At 42.1% G+C, this 19057-nt stretch overlaps 2 protein-coding genes across 2 annotated transcripts; both read left to right on the top strand.

Annotated features, from left to right (window-relative positions):
- Nucleotides 1-10742: 10742 nt before the first annotated feature.
- slc25a43 (solute carrier family 25 member 43) lies at nucleotides 10743-16057 on the top strand. The gene is made up of 5 exons (XM_026144305.2): nucleotides 10743-11190; nucleotides 12779-13020; nucleotides 13135-13307; nucleotides 14584-14718; nucleotides 15079-16057. Exons 1-5 carry the CDS (start codon nucleotides 10919-10921, stop codon nucleotides 15289-15291), a joined length of 1035 nt encoding a protein of 344 aa, XP_026000090.1. The 5' UTR covers nucleotides 10743-10918; the 3' UTR covers nucleotides 15292-16057.
- Nucleotides 16058-16565: 508 nt separating this feature from the next.
- slc25a5 (solute carrier family 25 member 5) lies at nucleotides 16566-18766 on the top strand. The gene is made up of 4 exons (XM_026144314.2): nucleotides 16566-16787; nucleotides 17520-18006; nucleotides 18101-18241; nucleotides 18352-18766. Exons 1-4 carry the CDS (start codon nucleotides 16677-16679, stop codon nucleotides 18507-18509), a joined length of 897 nt encoding a protein of 298 aa, XP_026000099.1. The 5' UTR covers nucleotides 16566-16676; the 3' UTR covers nucleotides 18510-18766.
- The last annotated feature ends 291 nt before the right edge of the window (nucleotides 18767-19057 follow it).

The following is a 19057-nucleotide window of genomic DNA, read 5'->3' as shown; positions in this document are numbered from 1 at the left end:
TTGGCCTTTTTTATTTATACGCTATTTTTCTAATATATCTCTAGTTTACTCTTTCTTGCTGGCCCCTGTGCTGGTATAACATGTGAATTTCCCCAGTGTGGGATTAATAAAGTTTATTTCTATTATGAAACCAGGTTTGCGGGGGTTTGACAAAACCTGTTTTGCTCTTTTCTAGGTCCATATTTTTTATTCTTGGACCCCAGTAGAACCCCTTTGTTCATCCTGTGACTAAAAACACGATTTTAGCTCCTTTCCCTTTGGATCTTCATTGGATCCAGTGCAGTTTGCTTACCAGCCTGGCGTCTGGGGGAGGACGCCATCATCTACCTCCTGCACCGAGCTCTGACTCACCTGGAGAAGCCTGGAAGCACTGTGAGGATCATGTTCTTTGATTTCTCCAGTGCTTTCAACACCATCCAGCCACAACTTCTGAGGGACAAGCTGGAGCTACCAGGAGTGGACCACCACATGTCCCAGTGGATACTGGACTACCTCACAGGATGCCCACAGTATGTGAGGACACATGGCTGTGTCTCTGATATGCTGGTCTGCAGTACGGGGGCCCCACAGGGAACTGGCACCGTTCCTCTTCACCCTCTACACTGCAGACTCCAACTCCCCACGCTGCCACCTATAGACGTTCTCTGACGACTCTGACATAGTCGGTCTAATCACAGGTGAGGACGACTCAAAGTACAGACAGTGGACTCTGGACTTTGTGGACTGGTGCTAGCAGAACTACCTGCTGACCAACGCCGGAAAAACCAAGGAGTTGGTGGTGGCCAGTGACAGACTGCTGTATCCTAGATGCATGAAGGAGCGTTTCTGCAGGTCCTTCCTCCCTGCAGCTGTCAGACTGTACAATCAAAACTGCTCCCAACAAACATGGATGTTTACATCAGCGCTGTAATTTGCACTAATCAACCGAACAACTACTAATGTTATAACTTGAACATTATTTTTCTCATTTAATAGATAGATAGATAGATAGATTGTAGCAGTGTGTGTACCCCACAATTCAGTAGCTTGTAGAGCCACCTTTAGTATAACTTGAAGTTATTTCAGGCAGGTAGAGGTCTGGACTTTGGCTGGGACATTGCAAGAGCCTTTCTGTTTAACCCATTCAGGCACTTTAAGTTCTCAGTTAGAGTAGAAAAGTGCTATATAAGAACCAGTCCATTTACCAAATACTATTTTATCATTCTATTGTAGATTTGCTGCTTTGCTTGGAATTATTATCTTATTTCATGACACAGTTTTGGCCAAGCTTAAGTCCTCACATTTGACTTTAGAATACTTTGATATACAGAGGTGCAAAGGTCCTGTGGCTGCAAAACAAACTTAAATCATCAGTCCTCCACCACCGAGCTTGACAGCTGGTATGATGTATTTGTTTTTTACCAAATGTGTCCACTTTGGTCTGATCTGTCCAGAAGACATTACTAGAAGCACTTAATTCAGTAGTTACTTTGTTTCCTATGGAAGCAGTAAATGTCTCTTTACTCTACTGAATGAGCATTCAGCCAGAGGGGGAAGGAAGAACTCTATTTTAACAAAAACAGACCTCCACCAGGCTCAGGAAGGCGCAGCCATGGATAAGAGTTTAATCTGTGATACAGCAGATACATGATACACAGCCTGCATTAACTGTGCGATGTGGTGTAAGGTAACTAAGAACGTTTGCTCATGTACGATCCTTTAATTGTATATTTCAAACTGTCACTGTCTAAATGTGCATTTCTACGATGTTCTGGATGGAGAAATGGGAAGTGTGATACTTGCTACTTGAATCCCAAACTAGTGAGCTTGCAGCTCACTTGCAGAGCTCTCTAAAGGGTTCCTGCTCTGTATTTGAAAAGGCCGAATATTTGAATCACTTTATAGCAGCGCAATAAAACATTTCCCTTTGGGTTTTTTGTTTTTTTTTGCATGTCTAGACTTCAAATTTGCATCAAAGTCAGCATGAAGATTTTAGACAAAATATACTTTATACATAATTACTAGGCTATAGTGCATATGATTATCCACAGTGGCCGTTGTGATTATGATAGCTGATGCATGTTATGTGTTTTTCTAATTAACTGACACATATACAAATGCCAGGAAGTTAAAAAAAAAATTCACAGCACAGTAACTCAGAACTAGCGAATGCTGGCATTTCCCTTAATAAATTACTTTCCAAACACCTTTGCAAAACTGTAGAAAAATACTAGCAGTTTTGGCACTGCACCAGTTAAAAGGGCTGTGACACATGGACAGTGTAAAGCACGATACCCCCTACAGAAAGGAAGGGAAGTCTCAGTGCCATAAAACCTCTCTGTGAAAGCCTGTTCACCCCAGGATTTATAGCTGTGTTAGGAAGCTTCAATTCAAAGTGACATTTGCTGATACAAGCTCACAGAATGAAGCTCTCCACGAGGCAATACAGATGTCACGTGGTCTGTATTTCATAAGAGAGCAGGGAAGTCGGGCCGCACATCTTTCATGATCTTTAGGGTTTCTTTGCTGACATTATTATTAAAATTAGAACATAAATAAATCAGTTGTAAAAGCACAATGGAGCACCTTTCATTTGATTTTGTGGAAAGATCTTTGCATAATTTAAAATGCTGTGATTGCTTACCCAACATTTTCACAACAACAGAAAAAAGAGCAAATATCTAACTAAAAGTCACTTTAAAGTAGTCCAAACAAATATTATGAGTGCTTGTATTTCATAACAGCACTTTTTGCTGTCAAATTTAAACAAATCATGCCAGAAACATTATTTACAGCAACCATATTGGTATGTGATACATGTGAAATGGGTCACAAAAACTATGAGGGCCTCCATGTGTTGGTGAAATAGATGAGAAAGAGTGACACCATGTGTTTAGGTTAGGTACTATAACTCAATTTATTTTTTTTTAAAAAGTACTAAATGCAAATATATATAAACCTACTAATAAAGCTAAACACATATACACATATTGGTAACAGAGTATCTGTGGTTTTGATATTTATTGATTAAACATGAAACAGGATATCTATCAGAAAATCTCATCTCAGTATGCAGAGCCTTTGTACAGATCTGGTTTCTGTCATTGACAAAAGGCATATGTCTTTCCTTGTCTTTCTTTTTTTGAATTTTGGCCCATGATGAGAAGGTTGGAAGTAAGTTGCAACGACAGATAAAAGACAAACAATGGCCAAACAATAAAATGTATCCCAAAGCCTCGCTCTCGCACACACAGAAAGGACCCACAGCTCTGTGTTTGACTTGTGGCGCCTACAAACAAGAAACAGGCTGTTTGTCTTCCCCGGGATCAGTAAACATCCTCAACACAAACAAGTTCTTCTGGAGTGAGAGAGGAGAAACTCACACCATCAGGGCAGCTGCACTCTCACTCCACCTCAGCCTTTGATGTCCTTCGGAGAGAGCTGATAATGAAGGCTCCTTACATCTTAATTCTTTTAATTGGAGTGTGGATGTAACAGGTTGCTGATACCAGATTCTTTGGCTTGATGAGGAGAAATTTTGTCCAGTTTCTTTCATAAAGAGTCACACCTCTCCTGATAGATCACAGTAAAAAAAAAAGACATACGGGGCATGCCTTCAAGCACAGCTCACAAATATTCAGTTTGTTTTCTTTGCTTTCAAAATGACACTTCTCCTAAACAGCTGGGTGCTGTAGTTGTGACCAAACACGACTTCAGCTGCAGTAAAAAGTGTATTAGACTAGTGTTCTTTTCAGGTCTTACACAATGGCGCATGTAAGATTACATAAAATCCATTTTAAAAAAGCGCTGTAATGAGGTAAAAGGTCACTGTGATGTGTTTTTTTAATGATTTTTTGGTCCACTGGGGACCAAGGGCTCAGAGGCATCAATGACATAACAATGCATGTAAGACAACATCATTTAAAGCAACTTGATGGGAATGAAGAAAACTACTAGTTTCCTTCGTCTTTGTAGTGTAACGCTTCTCATTGGGCCTTACTTTGCAAATGAGCGAAGGGGCGTTTGTGTGTGTGGTCTTTTGTTTTTAGCTGTTGCTAAGGGGAAACCAAGGACACTGTAACACTGCAGCAGCTTGCCTACTCCTCCTCTGGCCACTCCAGGCAAAAGAAAGAAAATAAAAATAAAATAAACCTTCTGCAGCTCGCCCTGGGCAAGACAACGAGGCATTTGGTTCAGGCAGCAGCTTGCACTGTAGCCTCAGGTCCTGTCTGGCTTGCACATGATAGATTTTAATCAGTGACTTATGACCCAAACCAGACTACACTCACTGCATTCAAGCTTCAGTAATCTCACAGTCAGCTGTGGTTCGTTTTGGACAACACTGCTAAAGATTTGCTGAGTCATAGTTAATTTTTCTTTTTTTTTTTACACTGTTAACTGTTCACCTATTTTTTTTAATATTCTTATAAATGCACCATAGGGGGGCTTGGGGTCAAAACGCCATTTTCAGTATACTACTGTGTATATTGTTGTATTGACAAGTCCTTGAATCTTGAATTGAATGAATCTTGAATTTCTTGCTGTTATTTTCTTATAAAATTACATGTTATTTGTAAAAAGATATAAGCCAAAGAAAAGTGTTTGTGCGCGAGTCTAGGGTTCTCCTGTGTATGTGTGCTTAAGACCAGGATGATCTTCAAGGGCCTGCTTGTTTGTACCTGCTGTGTCATTCTGCTCGTCCTCTCAGCATGACACCCTGTAGCCTTGGATCAGCCCCTTTGACATCAAAAGACTTCTGTGATTCTTATCAGATAATATTCTTGTCCCTCTTCCCTCCCTCTTGAGTCTAGTCTCCTCACACTGTTGACCTGGATCACGCACACTGTTCGTTATGGCCCCTTGGTCTTTCCTCCTCTTATCACCGTGATGGCCAGGCCATGATAAGGCAGGTCCAGGCTCAGGACGCAGGGAGGAGGGAACTGAGCACTCTGAGCAGTTGCACAACTTCAAGGCAGTAAAGCACTAATCTTAGCTGTGTGCATGAGGTACTGTTGTTTACACACTCACAAAAGTGACATATTTTCTTAAATGTATTCTGACTTGTGCAATGCAGCTTAAACTTTAGGTATTATTTTAATGTCAAGTTTATATTAATGTGATTTAGGAGTACACCTGACCTAGTCATACTTATCTTCTTAGTTCAGCTACATCTGACATGTGACAACAGCACATCTGTCTCAGTGGCACATGCATTTATGAGTATACCGGCTAGGGCAGACAGACAGAGGAGACTGGTGTCCAAAGTCACGACCCTGCCCTGACCTGAATGAAGGAAATGGTCACACTGCTTGAGACAAAGCAGGTTAAAGGAGAGTCTGAGGGGCTGGCTGGTCAGGCTCTAACAATGGGTCCGTGCTCTAAGACTGTGGGCCACACAAAGGCCACAGAAACCCCCTTTTTCTACTCCCACATTGCAAAAGAGATGGCATTTCACACCGGCCTGTGAACAGCCATTCAATCAAACTACTGTTTAACCCGACCCCTGGCCTTAACAGAAATTAAGATGGGTCTGGCGGGATGTATTTAGGTAACTGGCCACACTGAACTCACTTCACCTAGCCAGCATCAAGTGAACCAACTGAACCACGGCTTTTTTTCAGTTAATATTACAAGACTTTGAATGTCAAAATCTGAAAATGCATTCTACGTTGTAATCACTGCTAAAAAAAAAAGTGGATATTCTTTAAAGCATGTAATCAATAGGTGTCTCAATAAATAGCACCCTGGGGAATAAGAAACATGACCAGACCCTTCGTCTGGGTCAACTACCCTCAAGCTGGGGCTGAAAGAGGCAACCACATGACCCTCTCTCTTCTCAATGGACTGCTCCTCCCTTCTACCTGTACGTGGCTCGGATCAAGGTGTGGGGGCTGAATATCAAACAGACTGAGGCCTTTGATGTGGATAGAAACACAAACACTGATTTGAGCAGAGTCGTAACAGCTTATTTGTTCCCTTTAGTCATTCATTGAGCTGCTTGTTGAATGTGCATGTCTTCAAAGGACCGCTGCATGCACCAGTGGTACAGTAGCTGAGGAGGACCTGAGAGATGGCTGTCCTGGAGAGGTTGTGGGAAGGCCATCTGGCTTCCTGTTCCTTAGATTTGATATTGATTTATTGACTGTACATGGAAAAGATAAGGGGGGGCAGCAGCTGCCAGAAGTTCTCCACTGCATCCTCACAAACAATGGACCTCCTGGTCATCTGCATCCTGACTAAATAGTTCATTCGTAGGTTTTTACAGGGAAAAACATGTGTTACAGAAGAAACAAGTGTAATATAAGGTTTGTCTTTTTAAAGTAACGAGAAATGTCAAAGGTCACTAACACAATTACACAAATTAACCCCTTTAAGGCCACAGATTTATCACTAATTTTACACTTTATAGTGTATATAAACACATTTACTGCTCTGCAGAGCTGACATAATGGCAGTTTTAACGTGCGTTGCGATAAATACTGATCCCAATAATGAGGTGCAAAATTGCATTCACTATTCCTAACAACCCCTAACAACCTTTCACAGTTTACACAATCACAGAAACCATTAATTCAAATTTAAGCTCCCATGAATAACATGTCTCCCATTCCTGTTAAGTGAGCCAGGAGCAGTTTGGCCTGATCCCTGTTGTTAGAGGTGTTAAAGCAGTGCCACAGTAAATTGTACTCAAGCCTCATCACCAGTGCAACACCCCCACCCCCCCTTTAAAGAAAGACACACTCACAGAGAGAGAGACTCTAGTGTCAGCCACCCAAGCCTGTTCCTCTTGCCCACCCCCGAGCCTTTCTTCCCTTCCCCTGCCCACACAAGCCTGTGATGTGACTGTCTGAGATAATGAGGTGAGAATTTTACTGCAGAGCTCTGTGAGCCTGGCACCAATCTGTGAGGAGGAGAGCCACCGGGCTCTGTTCTGCAGGCTCTCTGGTATGGAGCGCCCTCTGTTGATTGCTGTGAGCTCACAACCACTGCTCTCGCGGGTCTGCAATGCACTTCAAAGTGGGAGATCAAGGGTCGACTTGCGCATGACATCCAGAGAATGACAATGCCTCAGCCAGCCTGCACCTACTGCAAGATACCAGTCCCCCAAACACAAAGGGACGCAGGCAGCGCCCGCAATACTTTTCTTCATGGAGGAAGCACATATTCACGACAGTGATATACATACAGGAAGAAGGTAGTGCTCTATCTGCATTCTACACAAATACTGTTGGGCAGAGGCAGTGTGGGAAAGGACGGCAAAGGAGACATACTGGCAACAGATTCTTTGAGGCGCTCTGTTTGACTGCTGAAGCATTAATTGATAAGATACAGCAAGAGCCATCATCACACTGCTTATCTTTACAGAAAGATACCTCATTATCTTGTGTATTTCAAGACAAACATGTATAACAGCGTGATCAAAGCGTTTTCAAAGTGGCCTCTTTCAGCTACTTTAATATTCTATAGTTGAAGCACAGATGTGAATAACAGTCACTCCAGCTTCTCTTTAATAAATAAAAGCGGAGCAGTTGCATGAATAGCAAATACGAACTTGCAGGTTTAGTTAGATCCTGTTCATAATCATTGCTGCAACTGCACCCTGATTGTTTCGTGCAGCAGTGAAAGCTGCTTTCCCGTTCACACACACGCACACACACACACCCTTTTCCACCCCAGCAGGCAGCTAGAGGTGAGCCTCTTGTGATCAGGCTGTCGTTTCCTCTGTTATTCCAGAAAGCCTTTGTAAAGGAGCCAAGTGGCCCAGGCACAGACAGAAGGTGGGCTCCTCGCATGCATCTGAGGATGTCAGGCAGGGGAGGGAGGGAGGGAGGTGCTCCTGGCAGGCAGAGACAAGAAGAAAACAAACATGGAGCTGAAACAAGACAGCAGCATTAAATCCCTGCTGATTTATACAGTAAATCAGACCAGATTTACATTGTTGTTATAATAAAGAAAACACATCAAGGATTTACCTGATTGACACGTGTTAACAGATCCAAAAAAAGGGTTGAGATTAAGTGTATGCTCACTTTAAACAAACCATGTGTTGCGCAATTCTGGTCAACACGTGTTTGGAGAAGAGTACAACTCAAAAGAGGATCCTGAAATTAAATGAATAAGAAAATTGGAAGTCTTTAACTGTCTGAAGTCTCTCAAATCAAGCATTCCCTTTTAAAACTCAAAATCAACCTTAAGCTGAGTAGGAAACTCAAAAAACTGACAGAAAAGACAAGGGTTGGCGTTCTGCTGCTGACAAGTGTTTGTGCTTTACAAAGTGTTTTATTGTGTGGTCTATGAGCAGGACTGCCATGTAGTAGCTGAAGGAAACTGTTTCCAGGGCCTACTCCGTGGATCGGCTTCCTCCGAGGCGTGGACGTCTATCAGCAGAGAATGTACCTTCACCTATCAGCAGAGAATGTCCCTTAGTCTGTAACACAGTCAAATATATTCTCAAGTAATATTCAAGCATGCCATTCAGCGTGTTAGTACGAGCTCGGGAGCAGCTTGGGAGAACAAGAAAACAGAGACTGCTTCAGGTTGTCTTCCCAAATTGACTCAACTTTATTCACAAGTACAACAGTTTATATAGAGGGTAAAATTCATGAGACAGCAGATTATCAGTTTAAACCAGTACAGACCAAGATAAGGCAGCGTCTTCCTGCCCTTGGGTGAAGAAGCATCCTTTGTGTAGTTTATTAGTTCAGCTACAATTGTGATTATCTCAGCGACATATTTTCAAGGCACAAAACGAAGAGTTCTTACATTAGTGAAATCTGAAACAAACCATTTGGCCTTCAACAGGCGTCTAAAAGATTAAGAAACTAATGTAGCTGAGGGAGTGATCTCTGTGGTATTTCAACCTTGTACCAGCCTGTGATTCTCACACATCAATTCTTGGGTCAAAGAGAAAAACACTGAAACAAAGGGGCCTTATTGAATGACAGAGTTTTCCTGCATAATGTCACTATAAAACAATATCCAGTAAATGCTCCCATGGTACTAAAATACCTAACAGTAGCCATGTGACTTTTCAGAGCCATGTGACTTTAATTTTTTGTAAAAAAGCAACTATGAAAGGCTGTGGGTGTGGAGCCTGAAGCGGAGGAAGCTGTCCAAGCTACAGACAATACTGGAAAATCCTGCACACAAAGCATGACATGCTGGATAATTACAGGAGCAGATTTATTAAAAGAACCGTTCCACCTCAGAAGATCACAGGAAATCATTCCATCAATCTTTACAACTCCTCCCTATGATTGTTATTGGGAATACAGACCTACCCCTGGATTATTTCCACTTCTCATTATCATGTATGTGATTGTTTAGGTTTGTTCAACTTTGGAGTATTTATTTTAACACACAACAGTTCTTATTTTTCTACCTTTCATGTTTAAATTTAAAGTGAGAACATTATAACAAGGCAGTTTCTCCCCCATGATTAATAAATTATTCGGATTCAAAGCATGAAAGCCTTAAAATAAAAGCCTACATGGCTAAGGTTGCGTAATAGCATTACTGCTGACTGACCCAGTGTTATAATTTTTTTCATTAAGCACAGGTTGAGTTTTAATTTTTTGTTAAACATAAGATTTTATTTTCTAATGTTGAACTTTTTAAGTCAGATTTGTTTGGGGTTTTTTTTTATGTTTTTCAGATGATGCAATAAAAAGTCTACGAAAAAGTCTTGATTAATGTGTGTATACACTAATACAGCAGTAATTACACTAATTTACAGAACAATACTGTGCAAGGGTCTTGAGCCACCCCTCAATAATTTGTATGCTGCTTCCAAGTAGTCAGACTTTCTTTCAATTTTTAAAGTTTTCTTGTGCAGTAGTTCTCCAGACTTCCTGAAGGTCTTTTAATGTTTTTCTTCGGATAATGGATGCTTTTTAAATTATTTCCTTAGGAAAGATGCATCTGGCTTTTCAGTTGATCAATTAGTCATCTGACGCTTCATCAGAAGTGGTCTCGGTGGAAGGGCGGCTCTCAGAAAACCATTCTTAAGGAAGGGAAACTGGGAGTAAAGGCTGATGTAAGCCAAAGTATCCAAGAACTGGACTGAAAATCAATGACAACAGGTCTTATGGCATGACAAGTGCAAATTTGAAAGTTTTTGTTCATCATTGTCAGCATGTATGGAGAAGGTCAGGAGAGAGGTCCAACAGTGAGTGTTTACAGCCATCTCCTAAACACAGTGGACACTCTGTTATGGTTTGGGGCTCCATTTAAGTTGGTGGTGTTGGGCATTTTGTCAAAACTGATGTAAATATGATCACAGAAAAGCACCATCGGAGTTTGAGTCACCATGCAATATCATCTAGAAAGCATCTGATTGGAAACCGCTTAATTTTTCAGCATGAATATGATCCCAAACACACAGCCAACTCAGTAAAAGCATACCTGGGTAGAAAAACAGAAGGGAACATTATCAGTCATGAATTGGCCTCACCAGAATGTGGACCTCAACATTATTAGAGCAGAGTGGGATCATCTTGACAGAGAACAGAACAAAAGGCAGCAAACATCCAAAGAAGAACTTTGAATGTCCTTCAAGAAGACAAAGAAAGTTCAAGATGTGTTGAAGAACAAAGGTGCTTGTACCAAATAATGATTTTGAAGAACTTTTATGCTTTTGCATCTTTTATGCTTCTGATAATCAGCAGGCATGACTCACATTTGTAGGGACTTTAATTTGCGGCATTGCATCGTCTGTACGTAATAATTGATCCGAGGTCAAAGCGCGCCCTCTGCTGTTCAATGCTCACCCACGGCAACGACCAAAGTGACGTGACTGTCACATTACACCGCCGGTCGGGATGGGCAACGGACACCTCCTCGCCATCTATATTTAGATGTTTAACCTGTATAAGCAAATCCTAGAAAACTGCAACCATCGGGGGAGCCAGGCGGTTTGGAGCATTAAGGCCAGGCAGCAATGGCCACAGTGAAAAAGGACGACAGGCTGACGAGGTCTCAGAGCTTCGTGTGCGTCGGTTTCGCCGGGTTTTTTAGCAAAACTGTCACGTCACCTTTAGAGGTGGTCAAAATTAAAAGTCAGGTGGGCACCTTTCACTCCAAGAGGGGTTTCTGGCAAAGTTTTCTCATCATCTACCAGAATGAGGGGCTTAGGGGATTTTGGAAAGGAAATCTCGCCTCTTGCCTCCGGTTGTTTCCCTACAACGCAGTTCACCTCGCAACATACAGAAAGTGAGTAAAGTTACTTATACTTATGGTTTGTCTCACGCTGTGTGGACTGCAAAGCATTTTATGTGATCGTTCGACCCAAATTTATCCTAAATAGTTTGTTATTCGACTTGGGTCACGTGACGTCGACTTTGCGTTTGTGTTTTGAGGTGTAAAACGGAATGAAACACGCTGAAATTACAGAAAAAATAATATTCAAGTTAATTCTTTATGTATCAGGACCTAAAATAATAAAAAATAGTTGACGTAAATGGTCTGGTTTTTTTTTATCCCTGAAGTTAAAGATGCACTTCCTGTTTCTCTATGTGAGTCGCACGCTCCATTTTAAGCCAATCAGAAGGCTGGATTTTCTCAGCCGAGTTTTAAAGTCGAGGGTTGTCTCTCCCCCGGGTTTTGTCTCGCAGGTAGTGTGCCGTTATTAACCATCGTATTCCTGAGGTGCAAAATGTTATATATTCCCGAAACTGGTAGAAAATGGTAGAACTAACGTTTATTTTCTCATAATTTCGGCTTACTATCGAAATTGCGTTTATTACTGAGTAGATCGAAATGTCCAATTTTGACTTATGGATGGCAATGGAAGACACTGGAGTCACTTCAAATTCAGTCAAACCTTTAAGCCGTCCCATTTTTTTTTCCAGTAGACTCAAGAATCCTTCAAATTTATTAGGTTAAACTGTTGAAATAGTTGTTTTTGCTTGACAAATTGCTCAAATTATTAATAAAACCACATCCACAATATTTGAGATTTGGGGTTTCGTTCTTTGAAGATGTCCCAAATTTCCCAGCCCCGCTTTGTTAGGGTTTGTTATATGTTGCAGCTCTGATACGTAGAAATATAAGCAGTTGGATGAACTTTGGTTTGGGTCTGCGAGTCCTGTGGTTTTACAAAAAATCCCAGTGAGAGGAAATAATGCCTATGAGGCAAAAATGAGGGCATGTATACCGATTCACTGCTGGGTAACTTCAGGACAAAACACAGGCAGTAAGCAGCCGGCAAGACAACAGTAATCCCGCAAAGAATAGCAAATCTACTGCCTACTATCTGTATTAGTCATTATGTTTCCCGATGAGGTGTTTTTGTTTCGTTTTGTTTCTTATACGCGTGTGCGCACATAAATAATACGCCCTGAGTGGCCAACCTGGTGTCCTATGCTGTACACACAGTTCCAGGAAAAGAAGGCCTTTTCCTATATGTCTGTGACACTCACAAATACACACACGTGGATTCAGTTATTCACGTGCTTCTGTGTTGGAGGCTTCCAAGAAGTGCTCTGAAATAAAAATAGGTGCAGTAGATGTCCGAAAAAATATTTCAAAGCAGCAGAGCTTGTCTGACTGCTCTGAATACACTTAATGTCATTTGCATGTGTATTTTAAATACTAACACGATGCATAAACAAACAGGGTGGCCTTCGATGTTGTGAACAACCACTTGGATCTTGTCTTTTTATATATAGCTATCTATTTATACATGTGTATCTATATATCCATGTGTATGTATTGTGTTGGACTGTCTACAAGACAAACTGTCTTACAGGGACATCTGAGTTTTATTTCTCATAGATTTCTTTCTTTCCTCTGTGTGCAGGATAGTCCACCTTCACATGGATGAACTGGGCTTCATCTCTCAGTGGAGAGCCATATTTGCTGGTGGACTGGCCGGTGTTGTTGCTGCTCTGGCCACGTACCCGCTGGAGGTGGCAGAAACCAGGCTGATCATTCAAAACTGCAGGCAGCCCACATACATCGGCGTGGCTCACTCCTTGTCAAAGATCTACAAGAACGAGGGGCTGCTCGCCCTCTACAGGGGATTTTCCCTCACTGTCTTGGGTTCGTATACACGTTGCTACAAACTAATTCGTTTTTAGTGGCTCGTGTAAGATTTTGCATATGAATCTCATGTCACGAAACTCCACCTTTACCTTTAGTTTCATGTCCTTACAGGTGCAGTTCCCTTTTCTGTCGGATGTTATGCAGTTTACATGAACTTGGACAAGCTGTGGCAGGAGCCTCCTGTTCGCTTCACTCCCCTGCAGAACTTAATAAACGGCTGTTTGGCAGCAGGAGTGGCTCAAACCCTCTCGTACCCTTTTGAAACTGTAAAGCGGAAAATGCAAGTAAGTTTACAGAACACCTTTTCTGCTTGTGGGGTATGTTTGGAGAACTGAAACAGGACTATTTTTTGTTTTTTCAAGCTGGAAGTAATTAAAATAGAAACATAAAGATAGATACACCATAGATATTTTTTTAAAGGTGTTAAATGGAAGTGTTACAGCTGCATACCGATGCTGGAAATACTGTGTTGGTCTTTTTAATTAAGTTCATATTTCTTCTACAGATCTCTCAGCTGCTGACTGAGTAATTGGGAAATGATTGTAAACACAACACATTTACAGTGTAGATGCGCCTACATGCTGGCTGTAGTACCATATTTAGTCCATAAGAGGGCAGTAGATGTTTACCTAAGTACGGGCTGACCTTACTCAGCCACTCAATGATTTTGAGTATGCAAAGTTAACATCAGAATTACTTCAGTGGTGATTTACCTAAATATAAAGAGAAGAGATATTTACTGCATGTGTTTTAAAATGTTATAATCACAGGAGTCGTTGGTCTCCACCATGTTGCTTTTAAATAAGGGTGTCTATACGCTGCAAAGGACTCATTGGGAACAATGGTGTGGCAAAGGACAGGATTCTACATCCGGTTTTATCTGCCTATTATTAGATGGGTTCAGCAGAACAAGGTTCAACAGCAGCTGGGAATGTGAATGTGTCCCAGCTCTGCAGAAGCTATAGATATGTTCTCTAAAGATAGCCAGCAACTATCAGACAGCCGGCGTGTGTTTCCAGTCTGCTGAAGCATCGCACCGACGTCACTTACTTTAAAGAACAGTCCTGCGTAAAGGCTTCATTTAGCTATTCAGCTGTAGTGTCTGTCATTAAAAAGCTCAGAGTTAAACATTAATTCGGGACAGAGCACAGAGAATGGGGGGGAAACAGCGGATGATGTTTGCTGAGGCTTGGGGTAATGATTTAAGACGTGTATAGTTTAACTTGCTGGCTAGCTTGGCTAGCTTTAAGTGTCCTCTACAGATGAAGCTGTTTGAATAGTCCTATTGGTCTCGTGCTTTATCCATGAAACACAATAATCTAATTCTGATAGTTGCTCTCTGAATCTTTGGCACTACTTTGGTGGCCCCTCCAACAATATGAAGATATTTTATATTTACCTGTGACTGTCCTTTTGCATTTACTGATAAATGACAGCTGAATAAAATCAAACACATAGTGTCACAATATTATGTCCTCTGACCTTCCCGGTTCTGAGTTAATAAGCACCTTCAAACTCTGATTCACCATTTCCTATTTTGGCTTTCATTCTTTTTAACAGGCACAAAGCGCCCGTCTTCCCCATTTTGGAGGAGTCGACGTCCATTTCACTGGAATGATCGACTGTTTCATACAGGTGATTAAACACAACGGCGTCCTTTCACTGTGGAACGGCCTTACTGCCAACACAATAAAGGTATGATTCACTTATACATTGGTAGCAATTTCTTGTTATATGGCCAAAGTACGGGTCTGTTTGATCTTCTGTTATATAAATAAGAGCATTTACGTGTTTTACGCAGGAACAAGGGGCGGGGCATGGAAAGCAATGTTTAGTGTGCGTAGTTCACAGCAGGAATTTCACTACCAAGGTGGAACAGCATGCTCCGCTCTTAAAGCTACAGATCCCTTCATAGCCCAAAACTGTTTTTACTTGTGACCGTTTTAATGAAAATAAAGTGCATACCGAGTACAAGTTCTCTGTCGATCTGTGATCAAAATAATAAAGTGTTGGCGTGACTTTAAAATGCAGTTGTCTTTTGTTACTCCCCTACAGATTGTTCCCTACTTTGGCCTTCTTTTCACCTGCTTTGAGATGTGCAAGCAGGTCTGCCTTTACCGCAACGGTTACATTATCTCCCCCTTGAGCTACAAGCTCACACCGGGGGTCGACCAGAGCCTCGGGCCGAACGAGCTGGAAGAGGTCAAGCGCCACTTGAAAAACAGGAACTTTGGCTCAGGGGATTCGTCTTTGAGAAATCGATGGTGATGCTTTACGTGAAAGATGCCTGGTTTATTAAAATAAACGAGAGAGAGGGAGCGAGAGACTGAAAAATGACACAACAGCAAATCCAAGGGCATCCAGGAGCCTACCTCTCTCAGACTTTTACATTTTATTTAAAAGTATTTTAAAAAGTTGTTTACCCATCCATGATTTACGATGGCTTTTTACCTGACATGTGCCTTTTAGGATAAATATTTATTTTGGGAGCTCTTTGCTGCATTAGAATCAGTGCCATAGTCTGCTCACATAAAATAGTTTTTAAAAAAATGCTCATGGATTTTGTGAACTCTGACCATCATGAGCGCCATGTGACAGGTTATAATTTTAATGTATGAATGAAGGCAAAATTTTTAATGAGTTTTAAGTTAAAGTATGTCATTATTGATGATGTATTCCGCTAACATGGCAAGAACGAAAAGTGTTTGTGAGGTTTAAATGATTTGTTTTTCATTCTGAAGGTAAAAACATTGATTTAACCTCCTGTTTGCTGAAACCCACATTCCTCTACGGTGACTTTGCCCTTAAGTTGTCTGTCAGCAGTCTAACCCGTTTTCAATTGTTTAAAGTTACTACGGACATGCACCTTATTTAAGGTGCTTGTACTTTACAAGTATTTCCATTTTCTGCTAGTTTAAACTTGACATTGACCTCTACTGTTTTGTTTACTCCAACAAGCTACTTTTCAGATTCTGTAATATGTGACGGATTATTATATGAAAAGATATTAACAAGAATTTTTTTTATAGCTGAATACGTTTACTGGTTTGTTTCTGCATTTTCGGTCAACTCTTCAACCTCCTCTCTTGCTTGTAGTGGTAATTTGCTTTAGGCCAATTTGTTATTTGGTTTAAAGGTCTGTGTGCTCAGGTTGAGAGTGAAATCAGTCAGGTGACTGTATCACGTCAGCTCACGTGGGCAACTCAGTGGCAGCCAAAGGACGTTAACAGCTGGGATGACCTTTACCATAACTGTGAGGCCTCATCTGCCCCAGAATGACATTTGACACGACCTTCAGGTTAATCTGAATAAGAATGGTAATAATATAACGCCGTGACGGCGCCTCTCACTTCTGTTCAGATGCGACTTTGCAAGTTTTGAAAAGTCGCAAAAGTAATTCATAAACTTTCCCTCATGCGGGACTGATCTCGTGCCTCGATTTATCTGAGCGACAAGGGAAAGCTCCAAATCTGAATCGAAGGTCATCGCCTGGCCCCGCCCACTACTCCTAGAGCCGGCCAATCGCAGAAAAGAATCGAAGTTCACGTTTTTTCTCGCGCACAGCCTCCTTAAATCCCCTCACTTCTAGATAGGATTCGGCCATTTCAACCCCACCAACAGAGTAGCTGGACGGCGGCTGATAGCAACTGAAGATGAGTGAACAAGCTATTTCCTTTGCCAAGGACTTCTTGGCTGGTGGTATCGCCGCTGCCATCTCTAAAACAGCTGTAGCTCCCATCGAGAGAGTGAAGCTTCTGCTCCAGGTGAGTGTGAACTGCTTATATCCCTGTGCAAACACCTGAAAACCTAATGACACTGTAATTATTGACATCAGTCACATACGTGTGTTGACTACTGCTGTTGCTCATTTGCAGCTTTTCTTCTTATTTCTTATGTTTGGAGGGGAAATTATTAAGATGCTTATGCATGTGGCAAATGGTTTAAAATCTAATAGTAATGGAAATCTGCTGCATCGTCAGGAGTAGAAACTGGGTTAAAAATAGTAAATCGAAGCGGCTCTGTCAGAGATTGGTGCAGGCACAGATGAGGAGCGAGCATAATCGAGGCGCACCACACTTGTTATGTAATAGACCGGCCTGAATGCTCGCATGAAAAGCGGCATTGTGACAGGAGAATGTGACCGTCTGTTGCCACTGTGGTGTTTAAAGTTATTCTCGTGTCAAGACAGGTCATTAGTTTGTCTTGACATCAAACAGCCAAGGTCACAGCAAGGTTTGCGCCATGGCGCTTCACTGCTGCATTGGGCCCGGCCTCAGCAGTGGCAGTGGCAGGGGGCGGGGCCGTGAACTGTTGAATGAAAGGGCTGTCCACCTGCACATGAAAGCAAATGTGTGCGACTCAGTAGAATAACGGGAATCTCCCAGCTTAGACAACTCAGAAGGTGACCAGGTGAAAGCTTGAAGAGGAAACGGGATATGACGAGCTTCACTTGTTGCTGCCTCTAATGCACTGCGGTGTCTCTGCTTTGTTTACAGGTGCAACATGCCAGCAAACAGATTGCGGTCGACAAGCAGTACAAGGGCATCATCGACTGTGTCGTTCGTATCCCCAAAGAGCAGGGCTTCCTCTCTTTCTGGAGAGGAAATCTGGCCAATGTCATCCGATACTTCCCCACTCAGGCCCTAAACTTTGCTTTCAAGGACAAGTACAAGAAGATTTTCCTCGACGGCGTGGACAAGAGGAAACAGTTCTGGAGATACTTTGCGGGTAACCTGGCATCTGGCGGTGCCGCCGGAGCTACCTCCCTCTGTTTCGTCTACCCCCTCGACTTCGCCAGAACACGTCTCGCCGCTGATGTCGGCAAAGGGGGCCACGAGCGTGAGTTCAAAGGTCTGGGAGACTGCTTGGTGAAGATCTTCAGGTCCGATGGCCTTAGGGGTCTGTACCAGGGCTTCAACGTTTCAGTACAGGGCATTATCATCTATAGAGCTGCTTACTTTGGCATCTATGACACAGCAAAGGGTGAGTGTTTGCTGAGAGACATTACAAAGCTTTATGTCTTTTTACATAGCAGTTTTTAGCCTTGTAATCTCACCGGCTAATGTTTCTCTTACAGGCATGCTTCCTGACCCTAAGAATACGCACATTATAGTGAGCTGGATGATTGCTCAGAGTGTGACTGCCGTAGCTGGTCTTACGTCCTACCCCTTCGATACTGTCCGTCGTCGTATGATGATGCAGTCTGGACGCAAAGGAGGTAATGAAACTCCAACAAAATCAAAGTATAACTTCCTCTTCTTTTTTTCCCCCACTGTTCTATTTAAATGAGGTTGTAACATCTGTGTGATTCTGTCTCTTCCCCTTCAGCTGACATCATGTACACGGGCACCATTGATTGCTGGAAGAAGATTGCACGCGATGAGGGCAGCAAGGCCTTCTTCAAGGGAGCCTGGTCTAACGTGCTGAGAGGCATGGGTGGCGCCTTTGTGCTCGTCTTGTATGATGAGCTTAAGAAAGTCATCTAAGATGTTTTTGTATGTTCACTGTTCATGTTGTGAAGTTTAACTGTAACATATCTTGTACATTTGGAAGGACTTAAATGCCGAGCTATATTTATAGGGACCAACTAGTATTTTCTACTAGTTGTACTGGGGGAATATGTTATGCACTCTTCTCTTGGCCCATTCATTTTCTTTTTTGTTTTGCCCCTTACCAGAATGTCATTCCCTGAACACAGGAACCTTGCCAGTAAGCGAGAAATAAAGGCAACCTACAGAGTGAATCTCTGGCCTGGTTTTGAGGTGTAATGCCATGTATAAAGTGTACGCGACAGAGTGTGACTGAGATCCCCGGCTGCGCGTCTCCTCAGTCACGCCTCCTGAGGAAGATATTTGGCTGCCTCTTGTGAGAAATGTAATCTTAGACTTGCAGGTTGCAGTTGGGGGGGCGCCAAAATCAGCTGCGAACATTGACCCGCAGACGATATTTTAACCGAGACATGCTCGCAGCGAAATGATTCACAGAAAGTCATTACCTTTAGCAGTCTCCTGTGCATTTACAGAATTATAAAATA

This window comes from Astatotilapia calliptera, chromosome 2 (genome assembly GCF_964374335.1).
Source record: "Astatotilapia calliptera chromosome 2, fAstCal68.1, whole genome shotgun sequence".
NCBI lineage: Eukaryota > Metazoa > Chordata > Actinopteri > Cichliformes > Cichlidae > Astatotilapia > Astatotilapia calliptera.
This window is presented reverse-complemented; position numbering and strand designations above follow the sequence as displayed.